The sequence below is a fragment of the Astatotilapia calliptera genome, chromosome 14 (assembly GCF_900246225.1).
Source record: "Astatotilapia calliptera chromosome 14, fAstCal1.2, whole genome shotgun sequence".
NCBI classification, from domain to species: domain Eukaryota; kingdom Metazoa; phylum Chordata; class Actinopteri; order Cichliformes; family Cichlidae; genus Astatotilapia; species Astatotilapia calliptera.
Genome location: NC_039315.1, coordinates 8,011,592 through 8,031,581, shown reverse-complemented (window position 1 = coordinate 8,031,581; position 19,990 = coordinate 8,011,592). Strand labels below are relative to the sequence as shown.

Here is a 19,990-nt window from a genome sequence, read left to right as displayed (position 1 = left end):
GGTTTTTTCATCACTGAACATAGGTTAAGACTGCTGTGCAACTCAACATTGCAGTGATTGCTGCACTCTGTAAAAAAATATTGCATTTGATTAATGATTTCTTTACAATCCTGGACAGATGTACGTGTTAATTGAGAATGTTACAGAATTTCACGGCCATGGCAAGCAATACACATCCGGATAACATATAGAAATAACTGGTTAATTTTTTTCCCTTTGGTGCTCATGGATAGAAATCAAAAATAGCATAGAAAGTCTGAATGTGGCAAGGATAGGTTTTGGATTTGATTGCATTACAAGGAATTGATTTTAAGATGCTGCACAGCTGTGGTTCCAAATATCAAATTAGCACTAATTTTAATTTGTAGTTTGAGCGCAACACCACTGAGTTGTGTAATAAAATTTTCACTTGGAATTAGAGTCATCCAAGTATACTCAGGTATAGTCCACAGGTGGTCGAGATCAGAACCCAAAACCCATGCACACGATAAGGCATCTTGAACAATGATTGATGTTGTTTTTTTTGTTTTTTTAAATCCCTTTCTCTGTGTTCTATCTAAGCAAGTTAGAGAGCTGTAACAGGCCCTGGGATAACCATGTTCCCCATTCAAACTATTAAACCTGTACAAGTACACTGTTGAAATAAAACCCGACAAAGCACGAGGCAAAACCTTGAGCAGTATTTCATGTATAATGAGAGTTGAAGTTTTTTCATAGGTTAAACAAGAGTAATAAGATTTACATGTTATTCCCTGAAAGCCCCGTTATTTAACATGCCCTCAGATTTCAAGTAGTCTGATATATTACAGTTTTGGCTGTGAAAGTGTTTGTGATTCAGTGAAATATTTCATCACCATTTAATCTGAAGGAGGATACAGAGAACAGCACCACAACGCAAAGCCATATTCCTCACATCACAGAGTAGAAAGTTAGACTGCCTCATTAATTCCAAATGAAAAGATACATAAACATTGTAAAACAAAAGACCACCGCCTTGTTTTCTGATGAAACTTCTACTGATGGAAGAGTCATCTTTAGGCAAGGAGAGTAGCTTGGTAATTACAGTATGATTACTGCACAGGTCCGGAGCGCAGAGCTATAATAACCGAATCAATACTTTCCTTTCGTTTTAACTTTACAAACCAAGGATCTTTTCAAGGGCACACATTGCCCTGTGGGACCAATGCTGAGCCACATTTAAGCAGACGCTCCCCTCTCCGTCTCTTCGTCCATGCCGATACAAACAAAACCTGGTGCCCTATGCAGAGTAAAGTGCTTTATTTCAGGGCTCACGTCCACGATAGCCCACGGCAGCTGGTGTTCTCACAGACCACTGCATGGAAAATGGGCTGATTTCAGGATTTAGCTGCCCGTGGTGATTTCCTCACTTGCTTCTTATTGGGTCCAGAATTACTTTGTTATGGACTTGCGAAAGATTAAAACTGAGGTTTTGAGCTCCCTTCTCTGTTTTCTTAACACGCAGCTCAGTGTTGCTATTGTTTACCTTTATTATCCTTCACTGACGGAAGCAACGCCATTAGTATACAGCTGTTTGATTTTTGCATTTGAAGATTCAAGCTCAGGTACATCTGTTGTTATCATAGTTATGACACCTGAAGGAAAATAACACTCATCAGACTAGGTGAACGTTATATAACATAAACCTAAAATGACGCTAATATTATGACTATATCTGTCAGATATATTGATGTATTACATCTAAGCTCAAACAGCTCCATCAATCATAAAGCAAAACAGACAGTGGCACATCTGTTGTCTATCAGCTTTTATTCATTACACACTAAATGAGAAACAATGAGCACCAAGTTTTCCAAGCACTGCACAACTTATTTAGCAGTCTCGCACCTCATGAAAAGTTTTGATACTTGGATAGCTGTGTTATGCACAGAATTAGGATGCCTGTGTCTCATAGCTCATCAGCACTCTCGGCACCTCCTTTGCTTATCTTTGCATAACTACACATCCTGGTCATGTTTCCTTTCTCCTTCTGACCATCTGTTCCCTGCTGCCAATCTTCTGAACGTGCCAGCTACTGCCTCTACATCCTCTCCCTGCTGGCTAAATCTTAGTATTGATATCATATTCTCCCTCTCCACTTTCCTCTCTGTTTCTGTCGTTGTTCGCTTTTTCTCTCTTTCACACGTATCGTACGGGAGAGCTGCAAAATAGACGTCACGCTAAGTTTGAAAATACTGCATTTATGAAATGTCTCACACTTTCTGACCTTCTTAAACTGCAATTTTTATCTTAAACATGGGCAGAGAAAGGATTAAGAATTGTTCAGACTTTTTGACATTTTAGTACGATAATGTTAGAAACACAGGTTTCTTTCATAACTGTAATTAAAAAATAAAATAAATAAAAGAAAAAAGAAAAACTCTAAACTATTCACTTTACTTCAAGGAGTGACTTTTCAAGCCTGATATTTTTAGCTGTAATTTAATAGAACGAAAAAACTTCAACAAAGTGTGAAAAGGTTCAGCTTCCTGTTATTTTTTACTGTACTACTGAGAAGCCTAATGCAGGGGAAAGAAATTATGGTCCCCACAGTGGTAATAAGTGCTGCTTGCTGTCAAGGTTTTTTTTTTTCTTCTTCTTCTCCTTCTTTTTTTAACTAAATTTCCCCAGTACTCTTTATCGGGTTCTTGGAACTGGGCTACAGCCTAACATCAGTTAAGAAGAGATTTCTTTTTCTTCATGTCAATTATTAATCTACACTTAAATGTGTGTGTTTGGCAAAAAAGATTGCACGCTGTCTAATTCAATAAGCAGCCTTGCTTTCTTTCACAGAAAACAATACTGTACCTGTTCCTACACCCCCTGCACTGCAAACTTCCTTCTGGAAATTGCGGCTGGCGCGTACTCAAGTGTGGTCAAATCTCAGTGCCTGCCTCAGGCTTTTAAAGGAATGACTAATACACTCTTTGCAAACCACTGAAAGACTGCTGTAAAGCATCTCAACCTAAACAGAGCGATGCATGTGGGTGAGGCAATATATTATGGTCAACACATTTCACAGAGGTCGGCTTATTTTGTATCGTGCCGATCAGGAGTGTTTGTAAATCTTGTTATGGTGTTTGGAAAAGGTTTTGCGTGAATTTATTTATTGCAAGCATCAGACGTGGCTTTAGTTATAACCAGGAAAAATAATACTTAAGAAAAAAAAACTTTCATGAGTTTTGTTGAGGAGAAAAAGTGAAATTCCATCAGTGCATTATGCATAGCTAATACATAATTCACATGTAAATGAAATTTTCATCAAGGAAACATGATGACCGAGGTACACGCAATTACAAGCTTGGCTCACATCAAAGTAAAAAAAAAATCTGATATGAATAAGTGATGGTACATAAGGAAATACGTTCAGATGCTCCATGAGAAGCCAAAGTTGTGTAATGATGTTTTTGGTCAAGCGCACTATCCCACTGACAATTTAATACAGTATAAAACAGCCTGCTGGTGTTTATTTATTTATTTATTTTTACCCCCAGCCAGAGTTTGAAAGTGCACTCGTGTTTTAGCTGGTTCAACCTTTAAGATGTGTTCCTCAAACAGGTTGTCAGACCACAGCAGGGTGATTAGAGTTTGTTTTTGTGCTGTTTCGCTCCATTTGCAGATGTGAGAGATATCTTGCCACATCCACACAGGAGACAGCAATGACAGGTAGAGAATTATTAGCTATTTCTATTATTTCAAATAGAAAAAGCTAAAATTCAGTTTCTACTGGCCACTTACTGGACTCTTTATTAGGTACACCTTCCAATTTGGCTTAGACCCCTTTTAGGCTTTCAGAACTGTCTTAGTTCTTTATGGTCTAAATTAAAAATGAACATTTCTGTAGAGATTTCGGTACATATTGACATGACAGCATGGTAGACAGGTGCTCTATAGAATTGGGATCTTTTGACCATGGAGATCATTAGAGCATAGTGAGCTTATTGTAAAATAAAAAATAAAAAAGTTTAACCTTTGTCACATGGCAGCACAGTTGACTCATTCTCTGATCACTGTTTCCATCAGAAGATGGGCACTGTGGTCATAAAGAGATGAATTTGATTAGCAACCATGCTCAGGTAGGCTGTGGTGTTTAAAAGATGCTTAGTTGGTACTAAGGGAACAGTGTGCCAAGGAAAATATTCCTATACATTACACCAACACCAGCCTGAACTGTTAATACGATGTAACCATGCTCTTTTGGTGTTTACACCAAATTCTTGGCAGCAGAAATAGAGATCCATCAGATGAGGCAGTGTTTTTCCAGTCTTCCCTCATTCATTTTTGGTTCAAATTGTATCCTTAGCTTTCTGTTCTTTGTGGCACTCGGTATGGTCTTCTGCAGCTGCAGCCCTTCTGGTTCTAGGTTGGACGTGCTGTGCGTTCAGAGATAGGTTTTTTGACATAACATTGCCTTCCTATCAGCTCAAAGCAGTCTGACCATGCTCCTCTGACCTCTGGCATTAAGAAGGCTCAGAGAACTGCAGTTCACTGGATATTTTCTCTCTTTTTTGGCCATTTTCTGTGAACCCCAGAGATAAATGTGTGGAAAATCCCAGTAGATCAGCAGTTTCTGAAACAATCAGACCAACCCATCTCTCGCCAAGAACAATACTAAGTTCAAAGTCACTTAAATGACCTTTCATTCCCATTCTGATGTTCAGTTTGAACCTTAGCAGGTTTTCCTGACTATGGCTACAAGCCACCGTCAAGTTATTTGTCTCTGAATGCTTCCCTGTGTTTTATTTTCAATTTTACTTTTTCACTTTCACAAAGACATCTGGTTTAGAGGTGAATTAGCCTTTTTAGCTAATGGCTAATTCACCTCTAGAGCCTATTAGTAGGGAGCACTACCTGCTGTTTCCCAAACTGTGCTGCTAATTTTAGATGACTCTCTGGATGCTGTACATGTAAAACAAGGTGAACCACAAACACAAAAGCATACTAAACACAAAGATTGTATTTTAGTTTAGGCTGTCAAAGGCTGTCTTTCGAAACAGATCTTCAAATAGGTAATTTTAATACAATTATTATTGTATTATTTTTTACAATAAAGCACCAGAAAGCAAACTTATTCGTGCAGATAATAACAATTTCCCTTGGGTATTAGCGCCTGTAACACTGAAGGGGGGGGGGAAAAAACCTCAATAAGTTTTCCTGTTATTTGTGCTGTGCTCTGATATATCTCATTTACCTGATGAATATTCCAAAGCCATTCACATAAAACTTTTGATTTCAGCAGTTCCATTTGACACATTTAATATGCCCTTTTTGCTGGTAGATTTTGATTGATTTCTCCAAATGAAATGTCAACATGTCATGGATCAAACCAATTTCTTTATGTTCCCCGTGTTCCCTGGGAAATTGGGAAGGAATTTACCTGACAAAATGAATGTATTTTTGTGCATGGGTGAGGCAATACATCAAAATGCTGTGATTCTTTTGCCAGACAGAAAGCAAACACTGATGTTACTTTCAGCATGCGCAGCATTTCATTTCGCCAAGGAATTTGTCAATTATCTCGATACACTCTCTCTGTCTGTGCATGCAGGGTGAGATTCATGGTCTTGACTATTATGAGCCAGAAATCTGTTGTTTTCTGTGAGGTACATAGCAATGAGCCATTTCCAACTGTGTTTAAGTTTTTTTCAGATTTAGCCCTAGGAAATGCACCCCGTATCGCTTTGAATACATCTCATTTAGAATGAGGATTACTTCAGGTGATAGAAACTATAATAAATCTAATAGTCTCATGCAATATTGCAGTGAGAAAGAGGGGGGGGAGGCTGGTTACAGCAGCTAAATCTACTGCTGTTCCCCAATCAATTAGATCTGTGAAATCCATTTCTCTTTGCATGTTTGCTCTTGTTTGCAATAATTACAACCTCCACCCCAAACAGGCATGATAAACACCCCCTGATTTAGAAGTGTTTGTTCAGATCGGCGGGACCTGCTGCTTGTCTTGCTGTTTATAAACCGTGGAAATCTACAGGGATTACACAGGCTCATCACCATCTGTGGCATTACTCCAAAACAGGTCTGCACTGAGAAGAGCCCTATCAGGGCATTGAGAGGAGGAGGCAAAGGCAGACTGACATATAATGGGCTGCTCTCACCTCATCTGCAGAACAATGTCATCGCCATTATGGGCTGTTAGCAAAGACTCTCTCTCTCTCACACACACACACATACACACACACACACACATACACACACACACACACACACACACTAGCAACATTGCCCTCATGTGCCTTTATAAAGAAAAAAATGGTTTTAATATTGTGCGTTCATAGATTCAGTTGTTAAGAAAGAGAAACAAAAATAACGGTAAATGTTTCAAAAATCTGTCATTTCTGTAATCAAAATGCAATTCGAACAACTGCAACCCAAAAGAGTTTCACATGAAAAACAGGACAACAAAAATTCAATATACTTACAGAATTCCAGCAGTTCTTATCAGATAAAGATCTTCTTGTCGCGATTTAAAAGGGAAGCCTTTTTTTCTGAAACCTGCAAAATAACATGATTGACTTTTGACTGACAGCTGTCACAAAAAATACTCATTATGATTGACAAACGCTGTCAGCACATCTGACAGTGACATCTGGTAGTGACAAATTTGGTTTTTTTTAAACTGACAATAATAGAACATTTTGCAGTAAAGGTGCTCCGTTCAGGTAGAAATCTTGAACATCTACTACCGCTTCTAGATCGTTTTCACAATGAGATTAGTAATGAAGTGGCAGTACAGTTGCAGTACATGCATGTGTGCAGAATTTATCATTTAAACAGCTGGATTGTCTCAGGGACATCTTTACAAAGTCTGCACCTGCAGTCTTGCCTGTTGTGGTAGACCCCAACCTCTGTGGATCTTGCATTCAAAGCTTGTTCCTGTGCTGCCATAATAATAATAATGGATTGCATTTATATAGCGCTTTTCAAGACCCTCAAAGCGCTTTGCAGTTCCACTATTCATTCACTCTCACATTCACACACTGGTGGAGGCAAGCTACAGTTGTAGCCACAGCTTCCCTGGGGCAGACTGACAGAAGCGAGGCTGCCATATCGCGCCATCGGCCATCACCAGCAGGCGGTAGGTGAAGTGTCTTGCCCAAGGACATAATGACCAAGACAGACAGAGCTGGGGATCGACCCAGCAACCTTCTGGTTACAAGATGAGCTTCCAAACCCCCTGAACCACAGTGACCCACCATGATTAGTGCCACTGTGCTGTCTATCAGTCCAGTTTTCTCCAGTCACTGCTAGGATTTCTGAATGTCAGCCACTTCGTTTATCTGCCAGAGGTACATACCGTGCAGGGTGCTGTCCTTCCATGATAGTTCTTCTTGCTCCCCTTCTTTCTTGTGTTGCTGTTGTCTGAGATATTGGGGTCAGTTGAGGAAATCTGCCTAATGTACTCATGGATGTTTGTTGTCTCATGCTGGACAGTGGTTTTGATACTCACTAGTCCTTGGACCCCTTCCTTTCGTTTGCCGTACAGTCTCAGGGTGCTGGATTTGGGGTGAAACCCTCCATACATGATGAGGAGTTTCCTTGTCTTGATGTCAATGGCTTCTATCTCCTCCTTTGGCCAACTTATTGTCCCAATAGAGTATATGATCACTGGTGTTGATTCCCCAGATCTTGTTCTTTCCATTCAGCTGACTCTTCAGGACTTGCCTTGCTCTCTTCAGGTATTTGGTGGCTGTGGGTTTCCTAGCCTTTCCAGGTTTTTGTGGTTCCCTGTAGGGATTCCCAGGTACTTGTAGCTGTCCTCGATGTCTGCAACGTTGCCTTCTGATAGCGCAGTCCCCTCAGTTCTAACTACTTTCCCTCGCTTTGTTGCAATCCAACTACATTTCTCCTGTCCAAATAACATTCAGATGTTGTTGCTGTAAATCCTAATCTTGTGGATCAGCAAATTAACATCTCATTCACTCCTGGCATACGGCTCGATGTCATCAATGTTGTGGAGGTGGCTGACGATTTCTCCATTCCCTAATCAGTATCAGTAGCCAGTCATGTCAGTGATCTCACTGAGGGGTTTCAGGCCAATGCAGAACAGCAGTGGGGGCAGGGGATCTCCTTGGTAGATCCTGCACTTGACGGTGGCTTGTGCAATTAGCTTAAAGTTGGCCTTTAGTGTTGTTCGCCACATCCCTATTGAATTCCCGATGAAGGCACCTATGGCACTGTTGATCTATGTATAATTCTAGGCATTCTGACCCTGCCACTGTGATGGCCCCTGTTCAGGGAGGTTGCTGTTGTCTGCTCTTAGATCCACTAGCCACTGAGCACTGTTTCTATGTGATGCATCCCTTATGCTCTACCAGTATTGCTCCATCTCCAGCCTTGGTGGGGCTGTTCTCATGTTGTTCCCCTGCCACTGAGAGTATACCTTGGATGTTCAGTGGAGTACAGCTGGTTTAATCTCCTGCGTTCTACCTCTCTTGTATATCTCTTCAAACAACTGGTCAAGACTGTGAGTCTTTGCTTGGCAGTTTTCAATGCCTCATGTATTCAACACTCTTTGTACTTCCTAGGCACCACTTTCTTCATGACAAAACTCTGATAGTTGGCTAAATTCCGTCCAAACTGCATTGATTTTGGTGTCTACTCTCCTTCTTCAATGAGGGTACTTCTCCTTGTGGCTGTTCGTCTTATAGCCAAGCATCTCTGTAATCATTGCTGCCATGTTGTAGATCAGAATCAGATGATTAGTTTTGATGTTTGCAGTAGGGTATCTGTATCTGTAATGCTGCATTCAAATCTTCTAGTAAACCTTCAGAGGGTACTTCACATAGTCCTGGTAATCGGCCACGGAGGGTCCAGGTTTCCAGCTTCGCCATGATCTGATCTCTCAGATCTCTCACATGGCTAATACAACATCAAGCTGTAACTTGGGTTTTCCTGTGTGCATTTCACACAGTTTTCTTGTGGATTTCTTTCCCTGTTGTTTTCCAAGTCCAAAGACATGCTGGGAGTCCATTTGACTGGCAACCTGTCAAGGGTGTTTATTGCACAGTGCATGCTGGGATATGATCTCCTTAGAAACCTTCACAGGATCTGTATGTTTGAATGGAAAAGATTTATTGTGCAATCCGAAGTTTAATATCTCTTCACAGCTGCATTGTAACTGCTCTCCTAAAATTGCATGTCATTGTCAGAGTTTATTCACAAAAAACAACCTTAAAGAATTCCTACAAATGAGCTTTTGATTGTTTTATTTTACGTTGTTGTACTCGAATGTTGGAATATCAGTTTAAAATCAGGCTGATTATTTTTTTTAATGCTCATCCCTTTGCTTTGTTCATAGTTAATATTAATTAGAAACTCTTAATTTCCTGTAAAAAGGCTAATATGTTTGGAGATATATGATAACTATCATTATGACATGTTGTGACCTTTGTTCTAAATACTAAATAGAACATACTTGTAAATCTGAATACTTTATTTTCATTTTTGCTGCACCTCTGTGAATATATCCTTACCACAGCATTAATATTGAGGGACAATAAACCCACAGTGAAGCTGCATCCTTGATTCTGTTACATTCTATACCACATGCTCCACGCTTCTCTTATTTTGAAGGCGCTGTTAAATTAAACTCCTGTGACATCATCAACCAATTGAAGTTTTTCAAATGGTCTGCCTTGCAAGCTTTCACTAGTTCAGAGGCCAAAGAGGAAATGACAACTAATTCACCCTCTGCAAACCTGAACTTGAGACTTGTGGAGATAATCATATATCACTCTTTGTAATGGGTCTCTTTCAAAGCAGCAAAGCAAATTTGAATGGTAGCATGAGGCCACAGAAGGTGGTCTTTAAAGTGGGAGAGCAAGAGTTGGATACTGAATGGATGGTTATTAAACTGCCTTTTATCACATAACGAAAGCCTTGTCATATTTTCTGAGTCCCGTTGAGAGAAACAAACCTCATAGTTAACCACTGTGCCAGTAATGGCACTAAGGGCTCACTAATTTTTCAATCAAATCCTGAAAATATGAGATTCTAACTATTTAGAGGTAGATTATTTTTTTCAGGTATTCCAATCAACTTTTAAATCTATCCTTGCATTCAAAGTGAGTATAAGGCTGACTCTTTGGATTTATTTTTGAGGCCTAAAACCAAAACTTTCCAGCAGCTCTCTCACAGATCAGAGTTTAAAATATTTTAAGGTACTACATCAGTAAATTTCTTTGCCCCTTCATTTTTTTAAAGACACATTTTAAATAAGTTGCTCTTTTAGAGAAATAGATTAACATGTTCTTAAAGCGCTAGTAAAATTTTAAATGTCCATGCAGCACCAAGAATTGCCTTCTTAAAGTAACAAATGACTTTCTTTTAAAAGTGTATGCTGGGGAATGTTCGATTTTAATCCTTTAAACCTCAGTGAGGCTTTTTATACTGTAGATCATGCAATTTTAATTGACTGCCTCAAGCACTGGGTGGGTATCAGAGATATAGCACTGTGCTTGCTCAGTTACTACATTTCCTATAGAACCTTTTCTGTCGCTGCAAGCAATTTATCGTCCTCTCACCAATCATAAATTGTGGGGTCCCACAGGGTTCAATTTCAAGTCCTGTCTCCTTCCTTATATATGTTTGTTCTCAGACATTTGTAAACATAATGTTGTATTTAGCTGGTGTGACTGAGGGATTCTTAATTGTAGCTCCCTTTATATATACCTCTAGTGACTGTAAAATTATGGACAAGTCAACTAAATCTAAAGCCTGATTTACAGCACAGTGAGGTTAGACGTGTGAAATGAAATGACAGAAATGGATGAACAAAGTTTTATAAAAACTTTGGGTAAACAGGTAAATTAAAAGGCTGATGGATGTGTGTGTGTGTGTGTGAGGGGTGGGGTAATTATGGTCTGCAAAGATAAGCAGTTTTAAACTCTGCAGAATAATCTTTGTTATCCATGCTTTTCAGTGGGGTACTCAGTAATGTCAAATGATTACAGAATCTTTTCTACCAAATACCAATTCAGCCCAAACAAGATATTTTTGAAAAATAATTTCAAAACATGACAAGCAGTGTTATGTTAATAATTAATAATCCTTCACAACCATCACAACTAAATATTGCTTGTTCTATCTGGAGGTCTGTGTTTTAATCGACAATATAAATAGTGTGTGGATTTTTGCTCCCGCAATGATTTCTCCTGTTGTTATAAGTTGATATTCAGAGCATATTGTGTGATGTTTTGTTAACCCATATTTTAAAACTCTAACAGGTCTGATGATTTGTATGCTCTGGCTGCACCCCAACAATGAATTTTGCACAGCATAGACTGGGAGAGAGACATGTAACTACTATATCAAGACCACCATGCAGCTATGCCAGGTCTCCTAATATTTGCATCGAATTAATAAATAGTATACAGACAGTATTTCCTCCTTTTTACAGCATGTAGGTTTGACTGGAAACAGATGGCAGTCAGTATGGCTCAGCTCAACTTCGACATAAAGTAACTTTGAACAGGAACTCGGCAGTTTACATAATGTGATGCAAAGTCATCACATTTTTAACACCCTCGCTGCAGAATGTCCCGGGTTCAAATCTAGTCCGGGACCTTTCTGTGTGGAGTTTACATGTTCTTCTCGTGTCTCTCTAGATGCTTCGGCTTCCTCCAGCAGTCTCGAGACATGCAGTGAGTGGGATTCCAAATGGCCCATAGGTGTCTCTCTTTGTCAGACTGTATACACTAGATATACTGTATTACTGATACTCTGACGCAAATACAAAATATGATGCAACGGTGAGTCCCGTTGATGCCAATGTAAATTATGTGGAAAAATGCTAAAATGAATAAATATAATAAAAAGTAAAATGAACAGATATTCTGTGTTTATAGCTGACCTACATTAACAGAACAGATTCCTCCCACAGTCTAAAGATAGTGTCTCTGTATTAAGTCTGTGATGAACTGGGGATCTCTTTGAAATGAACTGCATCCTATGCTGTCATCGGCATGTTCAGTTAAATCGTGGGCTCTTCAACTTTAGAGATTTATGTGTTTAAAGCATAGGGAGTACATACATCAGTTAATGTAAGATATGCTTTGTGCATTTTCAGTTACTTATTTTAATGCCAGTGTTGTTTGATCGCTGTTTAAGGCTTAAAGATGTGTGAAAGGAACCTGAAAGCCTCACGTGAAAATGTTTACTTCATTATCACGTTGCAGTTTAAACAACATTTCTAGACAATATTCAAATAAGAAAATCAGAGGACCACACCAAAGTTTCTTTCTTTAGTTCATGTCTTCTTTGAAACAAAAGAAGAAACGCAACAACATAACTTTGAATATCTATTCGTTTTGTTGCAGTGTTTTTGGTACGTCTTCCTGAATAGCAGCATCACGCAGGAATATAAATGATCTTCTATTATGTCTGCTCAGATTAGGTGTGAATCTACTTTTGTTTCTTGTCCTTACTGAGAATTGTTGTTTTTGTTTCACTGCTTCATCTTGAAGGGCCGTGGAAACATAAATACACACTGCAAACTAGATATAAATACAACACAGTCATTCATTGTTTGAAGCCTCATTCATCTTGGCAATGAAATGGAAATTGGACACTTATGATTTAATACAGTGCTGTTTCAAGGTTTAGTCTCAGAGTCAAAATATGGGTTATGTTGATTTTCGAATCTAATCTAGAATATTTCTTTATGCTTTTCAGCATTTCAGTAGATGGACTGACTCCTTGAATTCAACCCTTTTTGATTTGCAACATAATCACACAGCATATTGCCATTCGAAAATATCTGAAACACAGCAGGTTTTAGACATGGTGGGATTATAATTGTCAAGGCTTGGAAGGAAGACGGGAAATGGTATTCTCAAACTGTGCATGTAAGCCAATAATCACACAGCACATACTGAATTAGTCATCGGGATATGTGTTTTCTTTAATACCGAAAGGCCAGTGTAATTATTTTTCTCTAACCTTACTTGACAATTGTCTCATTGTTTCTGTTAAAGAAGTCTTGACTTCCCCTTGCTGACGCCCAGCTGAAATTCGGCCTTTTCGCCCTCTTCCTTTGACAGTGTCCCCTGAGCCCTTTCTGCTTGATTTAAGCCATTTGGCCTGTTATATTGTGGGGTCAGGTGTTAACAATTCACTTCTGCTGCAGGGGCTGACTAGTCTGAAATTCATAAATGAGTTTTGCCAAAAACCCTGAGTGTGCCGATATAGGTTCTGCTTGCCTCCTCGTGTCCTCAACCTACATCAGCAACCGTGACCACATCGCACCACATATTTGAAATCTTCTATCATCTGGATAGCTTTCAACCCTGCGAAATGTTTTATGTAGCTCAGAGTTTCCGAAACTGTCATTAGCACATGCTTTGTGTTCAGCCTCACATACCAATATCGGTGCTTCCATCTGCACTATTGACTCTCATTAAAGATCTCTATCCTCGTGTCAGTCTCTGGTCCTTTCTGAGATCCCTTCATCCTTGAAATTGAAGGCTGGAGTGAATCTTATCACCTCTCATTAGCTTCATCCCCATTTCTCTGGTTCCCTTTATTGCTCAGTGCTAACCTTCTCACTTGGTGGCATTCATGGCGCAGCGTCATCCGTCTTTCAAAGGAATTATATAGGTTGCAGTATTTCAGCACACTGATCCCTGACATCTAATTTGATTTTCAATAGAAGGGGGTTGTCTGTCTCATGTCTAAATCATATTTCTGTATCCTGTTTTACTTCTTTCATTGTTCTTTTCCTCTTTGTGTTTCTGAAATCAGTTGCAATAAGTGCATGAGCACTTTAATTTGTATTGCTCTGATTTCCCAGGATTGTTGCCAAAGAAACTGTACTGCTAATTGCATGTTTATGGACAATAAATCACAAAACACTTTGAACACAATTGTCTGATGAGGAATTAGGTAATAGTCAATTCCACAGACTCTGAAGTTGGTACCAATTTGAGACTCTATGCTAAATGTATACTAATTATAATGTGGGATGGATGCATTTCCAGAATCACTAACTTATCTTTTTATTACTTTTAAGTAATGTAGTTTGCATCGATGCGAATAAAATAGATCTTTTAATCTTCTTCACAAACACAAGTGCCGACTGTGCTCTTGTCTCACAGCTAAAATTTGAAGATGATTTTTTATTTGAAAATATGCTCCCTGAAAAGGTTTTTTCTCACATCGATTGTTGGGATGCAGTGCACACACAAACACAGATATCTTATTCACTATTCAAAATACATGATCTTAATCTTAACCGGGTCTTGCACAGACAGTTTCAGAGCTACAATCCTTGGAGAATGTGTTTAATTTCGAAATATGGATTTTAATGAGAGACTTCCAAAGAAAATGAGAGGCATCCAAAATTCATTTATATTCATGTTGAAATGCTCTGTCCGTTTCGCTTTGCCACTTGGCTATGACAATTGAAAACTGGGATTTCCATGTGAGTAGCTAACCCTAACCCTTTAGAAATCTCGATTTTCTTTGTCTTGTTTTTCTGTGCTCATGAGCTTTGTCGGTACTGTTTATTTTCATGACCATTACAATCATTGGATGTGATTTAGTATTTCCATATGAGGTGGTCATGTCTGTTACATGAGCTGCAAATGAAATAAGACATTTCACCTGTAAATCTATATGTATATGTTTTGAACAAAGGAACTTTTGATCAAAATTTAATATTTTGCAATATTTTATAAAAAAAAATCTTTACAAGGGTGAATTGTCATATACAAAAAAGGACTGAAGACCTCTGAATAGGTTTTTCTGTTTCTGTGAGATGCACTTAAAATAATTTACATATTTTTTCCTCGAGTCAGTGGTTTCTTCGCCTGGATGTTCTCCTTATACATTTTGTTTGTTTATAAAACGTTTCAGCTTCTCTACTTTTTTCTATTGTTTCTCAAAGCCATGCTTTTAGAAATAAAGTCTTAGCATTCTGTGTCATCCCTGCTCAATTCTCTATCTTCTAACAGCTATAATTTTTGCCCTGGATGTGTCTTATATTGGTTGAACACCCTGGAAAGTAATTCTCTCAGCTTGGAGGCACTATAATGCTTTGATGAATAATTATAGGTTTTGAAAGACTAATTGTGTTTTTTCATTGCAAATGATATCAGTGTAGCATGCTTGCGTAGTCACGTCAATTTAGTTGAATGAGAAGGTTGTTTGTGTCAGCTTCTATTAAGTCACACAGAGCTGGCATTTCAGTTGTGTTCTGAATCTCTGATGTGATGTCTTTCTGGTTCAATATGATTCTGCAGAGGAACATATAGCTCAGGAAAAAATGCTCAAAACCCAAGAATATTTAGGGTTTTGTCTTCAGATGTCAATTGAATTCTTCATAATGAATAAATTAAAACTACCCAGAGTTGTTACAAGTGTCTTGGGAAAGTTAAATAATATTTTCTTGGGGTGAAATTTGGGCCAGAAGAGAGGCAGGATGGAAGGTAGGGTTTTCTCAGAAATCTGCAGTGCTATTTGTGATGCATAAACTCATCAGATGAGCTCATCAACTCATCAGATTAATTTTGACTGATCAAAGGGGAATAGAGGATCCATAAAGCTCCCTTTAACCAAGCATCCTCAGGTTGTAGACAGAGTAAAAACATGCTTATAAGGCCTTAACTTTAATAGCAAGAATGGGATGTTTTGTGTTTCTGATTTCTTACATTTGTTTGTATATTGGTCACAGCTACATGTTTAAGATCATCAAACACATTTTAATATTAGACCAGATAAAGATTTTTTGTATTAAGTTAAAAAAAAAAAAAAAGCTCACCAAACCTACTTGTAGTAGTAAGTAATTGTTAAATCAGGAATTATTGTGATTAACCACATTTTTGGAAAGTTAAGTTCAATTTCACAAACAAAGAAATCATGTAACTAGAACCTGCCTGACAAAGTAAAGCGGGCTAAAAGATCTCAAAAAGTAACACTTCACTATCTAAAAAACTCAAGAATACCTAAGAAAAAAAGTAAATGGCATCTATTTGTTTGGAAAGAGTTATAAAGCCATTTCTAAGTCTTTGGGACATGCTGAGTCCTTATCCACAAAAGGAGAAAACATGGAACAGTGGTGAACCTGCCATGGCGTGGCCAGGCTACCAAAATTACTCCAAGAGAGCACTGAAGATAGTCCAGGAGGTCACAAAAGGCCCAGAACAGCATTTAAAGAAGGCCTCACTTGCCTCGTTTAAGGTACTTGATTCAACAATAAGAAAGAGGCTGGACAAAAATGGCATCCTCAGAAAAGTGTCAAAGTAAAAACCACTGATGACCAAAAAAACATAAAGGTTTGTCTCACATTTGCAAAAATCATCCTGATGAGTCCCAAGATGAAGAGGGCTGAGGCTGCTTTCTTGCTTTAGGACCCAGAAAACTTGCCATAATTATTTGAACCATGAATTCTGCTTTCTACTAGGAAAGCTGAAGGAGAATATTTGGCCATTAGTTTGTGCCCTGGAGCTCAAGCACATTTTGGTTATGCAGCAGGGACAATTATCTGAATCACACCTGAATGGCTAAAAAACCAAAAACAAAATGAAGATTTTGGAGCAGTGTAGTAGTCTGGACTTAAAGGGGTCGCTGTACCTGAGTAGGCAGAGCAAGTCATTTACTAATCAGAAGGGTGATGGTTAGGTCCCATGGTACTCCAGTCTGCGTGCCAAAGTATCCTTGGGCAAGATACTGAACCCCAATCTGCTCTCTGATGAATGTTAGAAAACACTTAGAAAAACAGTGCTTGTATGAATGAGTGAATGAGGCATGTAGTAAAGCAGTGAGTGCTCAAGTACTGTAGAAAAGCACCATATTAGACCATTTACCATTTACCAGTCCTATTGGCATGGCATGGCCTTGTTCAGATACCCTCCAATATGGCTGAAGTAAAACAGTTTTGCAAAGCAGAGTGGAGCAAAATTCTTTCACAGCAATGTGAAAGATTCATTGCCAATCAAAAGCTTGATTGCAGTTCTTGTTGCCAAGCGTAGCACAACCAGTTATTAGCCAATTGCTTTGTCACGAAGAGTGAGGTAGGTTTGGATATCTTTTCCCCCTTTATAAATGAAATCCTCGTTCAAAAACAGTATTTTGTATTACTATGGTTATCTGTGTCTAATATTATAAGTTATTTAATAATCTTAAACATTTAAGTGTGACAAATATGCAAAAAATAAAAAAAATCAGGAACTTTTCACAGTACCATGGAATACAATCTGCTGTTGCAAGTTAGATCCAAATTTGTGCTTATGCCCATTTAGATCAGTTAGTATTTCTATCTTAGTGCTATTTTCTGTTGTTTTTGTTAGATCTCCATTAATCTTGATGTTATCGAACAAAATATTCCAATCTCAGATGGCTTACATTAGTTTCTTGTCACGGTCAAAAAAACATAGACAAACAATGTTGTGAACTTTGCAGATTAAATGATTATGTTTGTGAAATCTGCAGGCAAAACAAATGTCATTTTTGGTATTGTGGGAAATGAAAAAATAATAACCCATTACAGCTAAAAACAATGTTTGACTTAAGACAACAAACTATTTTTGTAATATGAAGTATTATGATGTTGTGCACATATACTGGTTGCAACTACTTGCTCCAGGTTGCCAAGTTAAGATCTGTCAGCTAAATGATATTTTTTTTGTCTGTTTTTTTATCACTGAGTCAAGTGTCTTTCCATAGATACCTATAAACATGTGTTATTTAGCTATGAATCAAAGAGACAACATTTATTGGCATAACCTTCTGGGGTGGACGGCAACACACTTGTTCCATCTATTACCAACAGATGGCTCTTTAGAATGACACTCGCTTTATGACCTTTAGCTGGGACAGTTTTATTTTGTGACAAGGACAACGCTTTCAAGACCTGTGCCATTTCTTCAGTCGGCGTGCATATTTATCAGCCTTTTCCAACAGGGATTTAATCTAAATTATTGCAAGGTTATCCTTCTTGAGTTCAACTTAGTTCTGCCACTTCAGTGAAGTAGCTTGGGCTAAAACTTATTGAGGCCACAATTAGATCAAAACAGTGTGAGCTCTGCATTTTAGAAAGATAGCTTCAAAACAGGAGTAAGTGCAGGTGAAGTAGATACTGAATCTGTAGAAAAGCATACATTCACTGCATTACAATGGAGTTCAGCAACACCTAACATTCTCCTCAACCACCACCTCACATACACTAATGCTTATGTGCTTTTACCATGGGATCTCTTTAAATGAAATGCAGAAGCGCATACTGAAGATTGGCAGGTCACTTATATATATATGCAAAGCTGCACTTTTACTATGAAGTTATGTACAGAAAAACGTTTTCACACAGCAATGCATTTTCATCTGCGTTTTTATAAGCACGGCTCACTGCACAGCATTTTAATTTACAAAGCATCCAAAAATTGAGGGAAATCCTGTTTAATTGTGAAATAATACTGCATTTCACTGATACATGTCACTAAGAAATTATTTTCATAATGAAAGAAAAAAACATATCACAAAAGACTAAAAATGGCCTAAAACTCCAGTAGTGGCCCCGAGAGAGCTGTTCATTGCACCCCACATTAAAGACTTGGACATAACAAAGAACAAGTGGATTTTATTGTCAGACATTACCAGTAGACGGACTTAAAATATCCTTTGTGAACTGCAAGATTAAGTCAAGGGAGTGTTCAAATCAAAAGAGTTTGTTTCTTTCAAGACATAAAAAGGCAGTGAGCATAATTGGGATACATCTGTGAAATTTATGTTTTCCTGTTTTAAGTGAAAGACTCACTAAGTGTCCAAAATGAGACAGGACTGTACACTGTGGGAAATTAATGTGGCTAGCAAATTAAACAAACACACAGACAAAAACAATTTATTTTTCATGAAAAATTGCAGCCTGGTGGCTGCTCTACAAAAACATATTTATCATATTAGCCAGTAATTCTCGAGACAGACTTGGACGATAATGAGAGTGAAGGAAAATGTGACATTTGCCTGCAACAGCTTGTAGACAGGAGTTACTGGGAGCTGACTGCTAAACCTGTTTCAAATACACAGTTGTTGGCCAATTCCTGTTAGTTATAGATGCCAGTGGCAGCCTCTGGAAAGATCATTTATGACAATAAATGTCCACATTTAGTGAGGATAAAAGTACAGCCAGTGGGCTACATGTCAGGATACTATCAGCCAAGTAACAGTAATTCTAGGCTAACAGTGAATCCAACAATTGACTACCACATGTTTCAACATCTGTGTTAAATCCGATTTCTGTGCAGATGAAATTTCTTTTGAGCCACAAACTCAGGCAAACCCACAGCCTACAAAGCTGCTCATGTGTATACAACATCCTCATTTTCTTCTGACGCGCCAGATGCTTCCTGTGCTGTTACCTTAAAGTTACACTACAGCACTGCACAGTTTAGCTGTCTCCTCTCTGACCTGCTGGAACACAGCACGTTGTGATGGGACGGGCTTGGCATGCGGCACCCTGATTCGCTGTTGTCTCCGGATACTAAAGCCTCGCGCACAGTGCATGCCTGCTCTCTGTTCTTTAGCTGTCAGTCCGTCCGGTCGGCTAGCAGCAGTCGGTGCTCGATTGGCTTGGTCTGGAGAAACCATGGCAGACCTGGGAGATAATGTTACAATTCCTGAGTTCAGCTGCCTTCTCCAAATGGATCCCTACCTCAAACCGTACGAAAAGGACTTCAGGAGGAGGTAAAGCACGGCTCAAACGGCGGTTTTGTAAACAGCTTGTCGCCAAAACCAGTCCCCAGGCAAGCGAGCAAGACCCACGCTCGCAGTGGCATTCGTGTCTTGAATTAAAAACATACACACACTAGAAAAAAACCGTTGTTTACAACACAACCTCGTCTTCAGGTTTGACACTTCAAGCGAATAGAGGTCGTATAGAGCTACGTTTCCCACCCGTGCGCAGTAGCTTTACACCCCCGCCCCCCTTTTCTCCTCCCAGTCAGCCGAATAAAACGCGTTCATA

The 19,990-nt window shown here is 38.7% G+C and overlaps 1 protein-coding gene across 1 annotated transcript in view; it reads left to right on the top strand.

The window, feature by feature from the left end:
• Positions 1–18,407: 18,407 nt before the first annotated feature.
• The window catches only part of gbe1b (glucan (1,4-alpha-), branching enzyme 1b), a 102,705-nt gene continuing 101,122 nt past the window's right edge, over positions 18,408–19,990 (top strand). Inside the window, exon 1 of the mRNA XM_026193026.1 lies at positions 18,408–19,710. Coding sequence (XP_026048811.1) covers positions 19,529–19,710 — 182 coding nt within the window. The 5' untranslated portion in view covers positions 18,408–19,528. The remainder of the gene's footprint in view (positions 19,711–19,990) is intronic.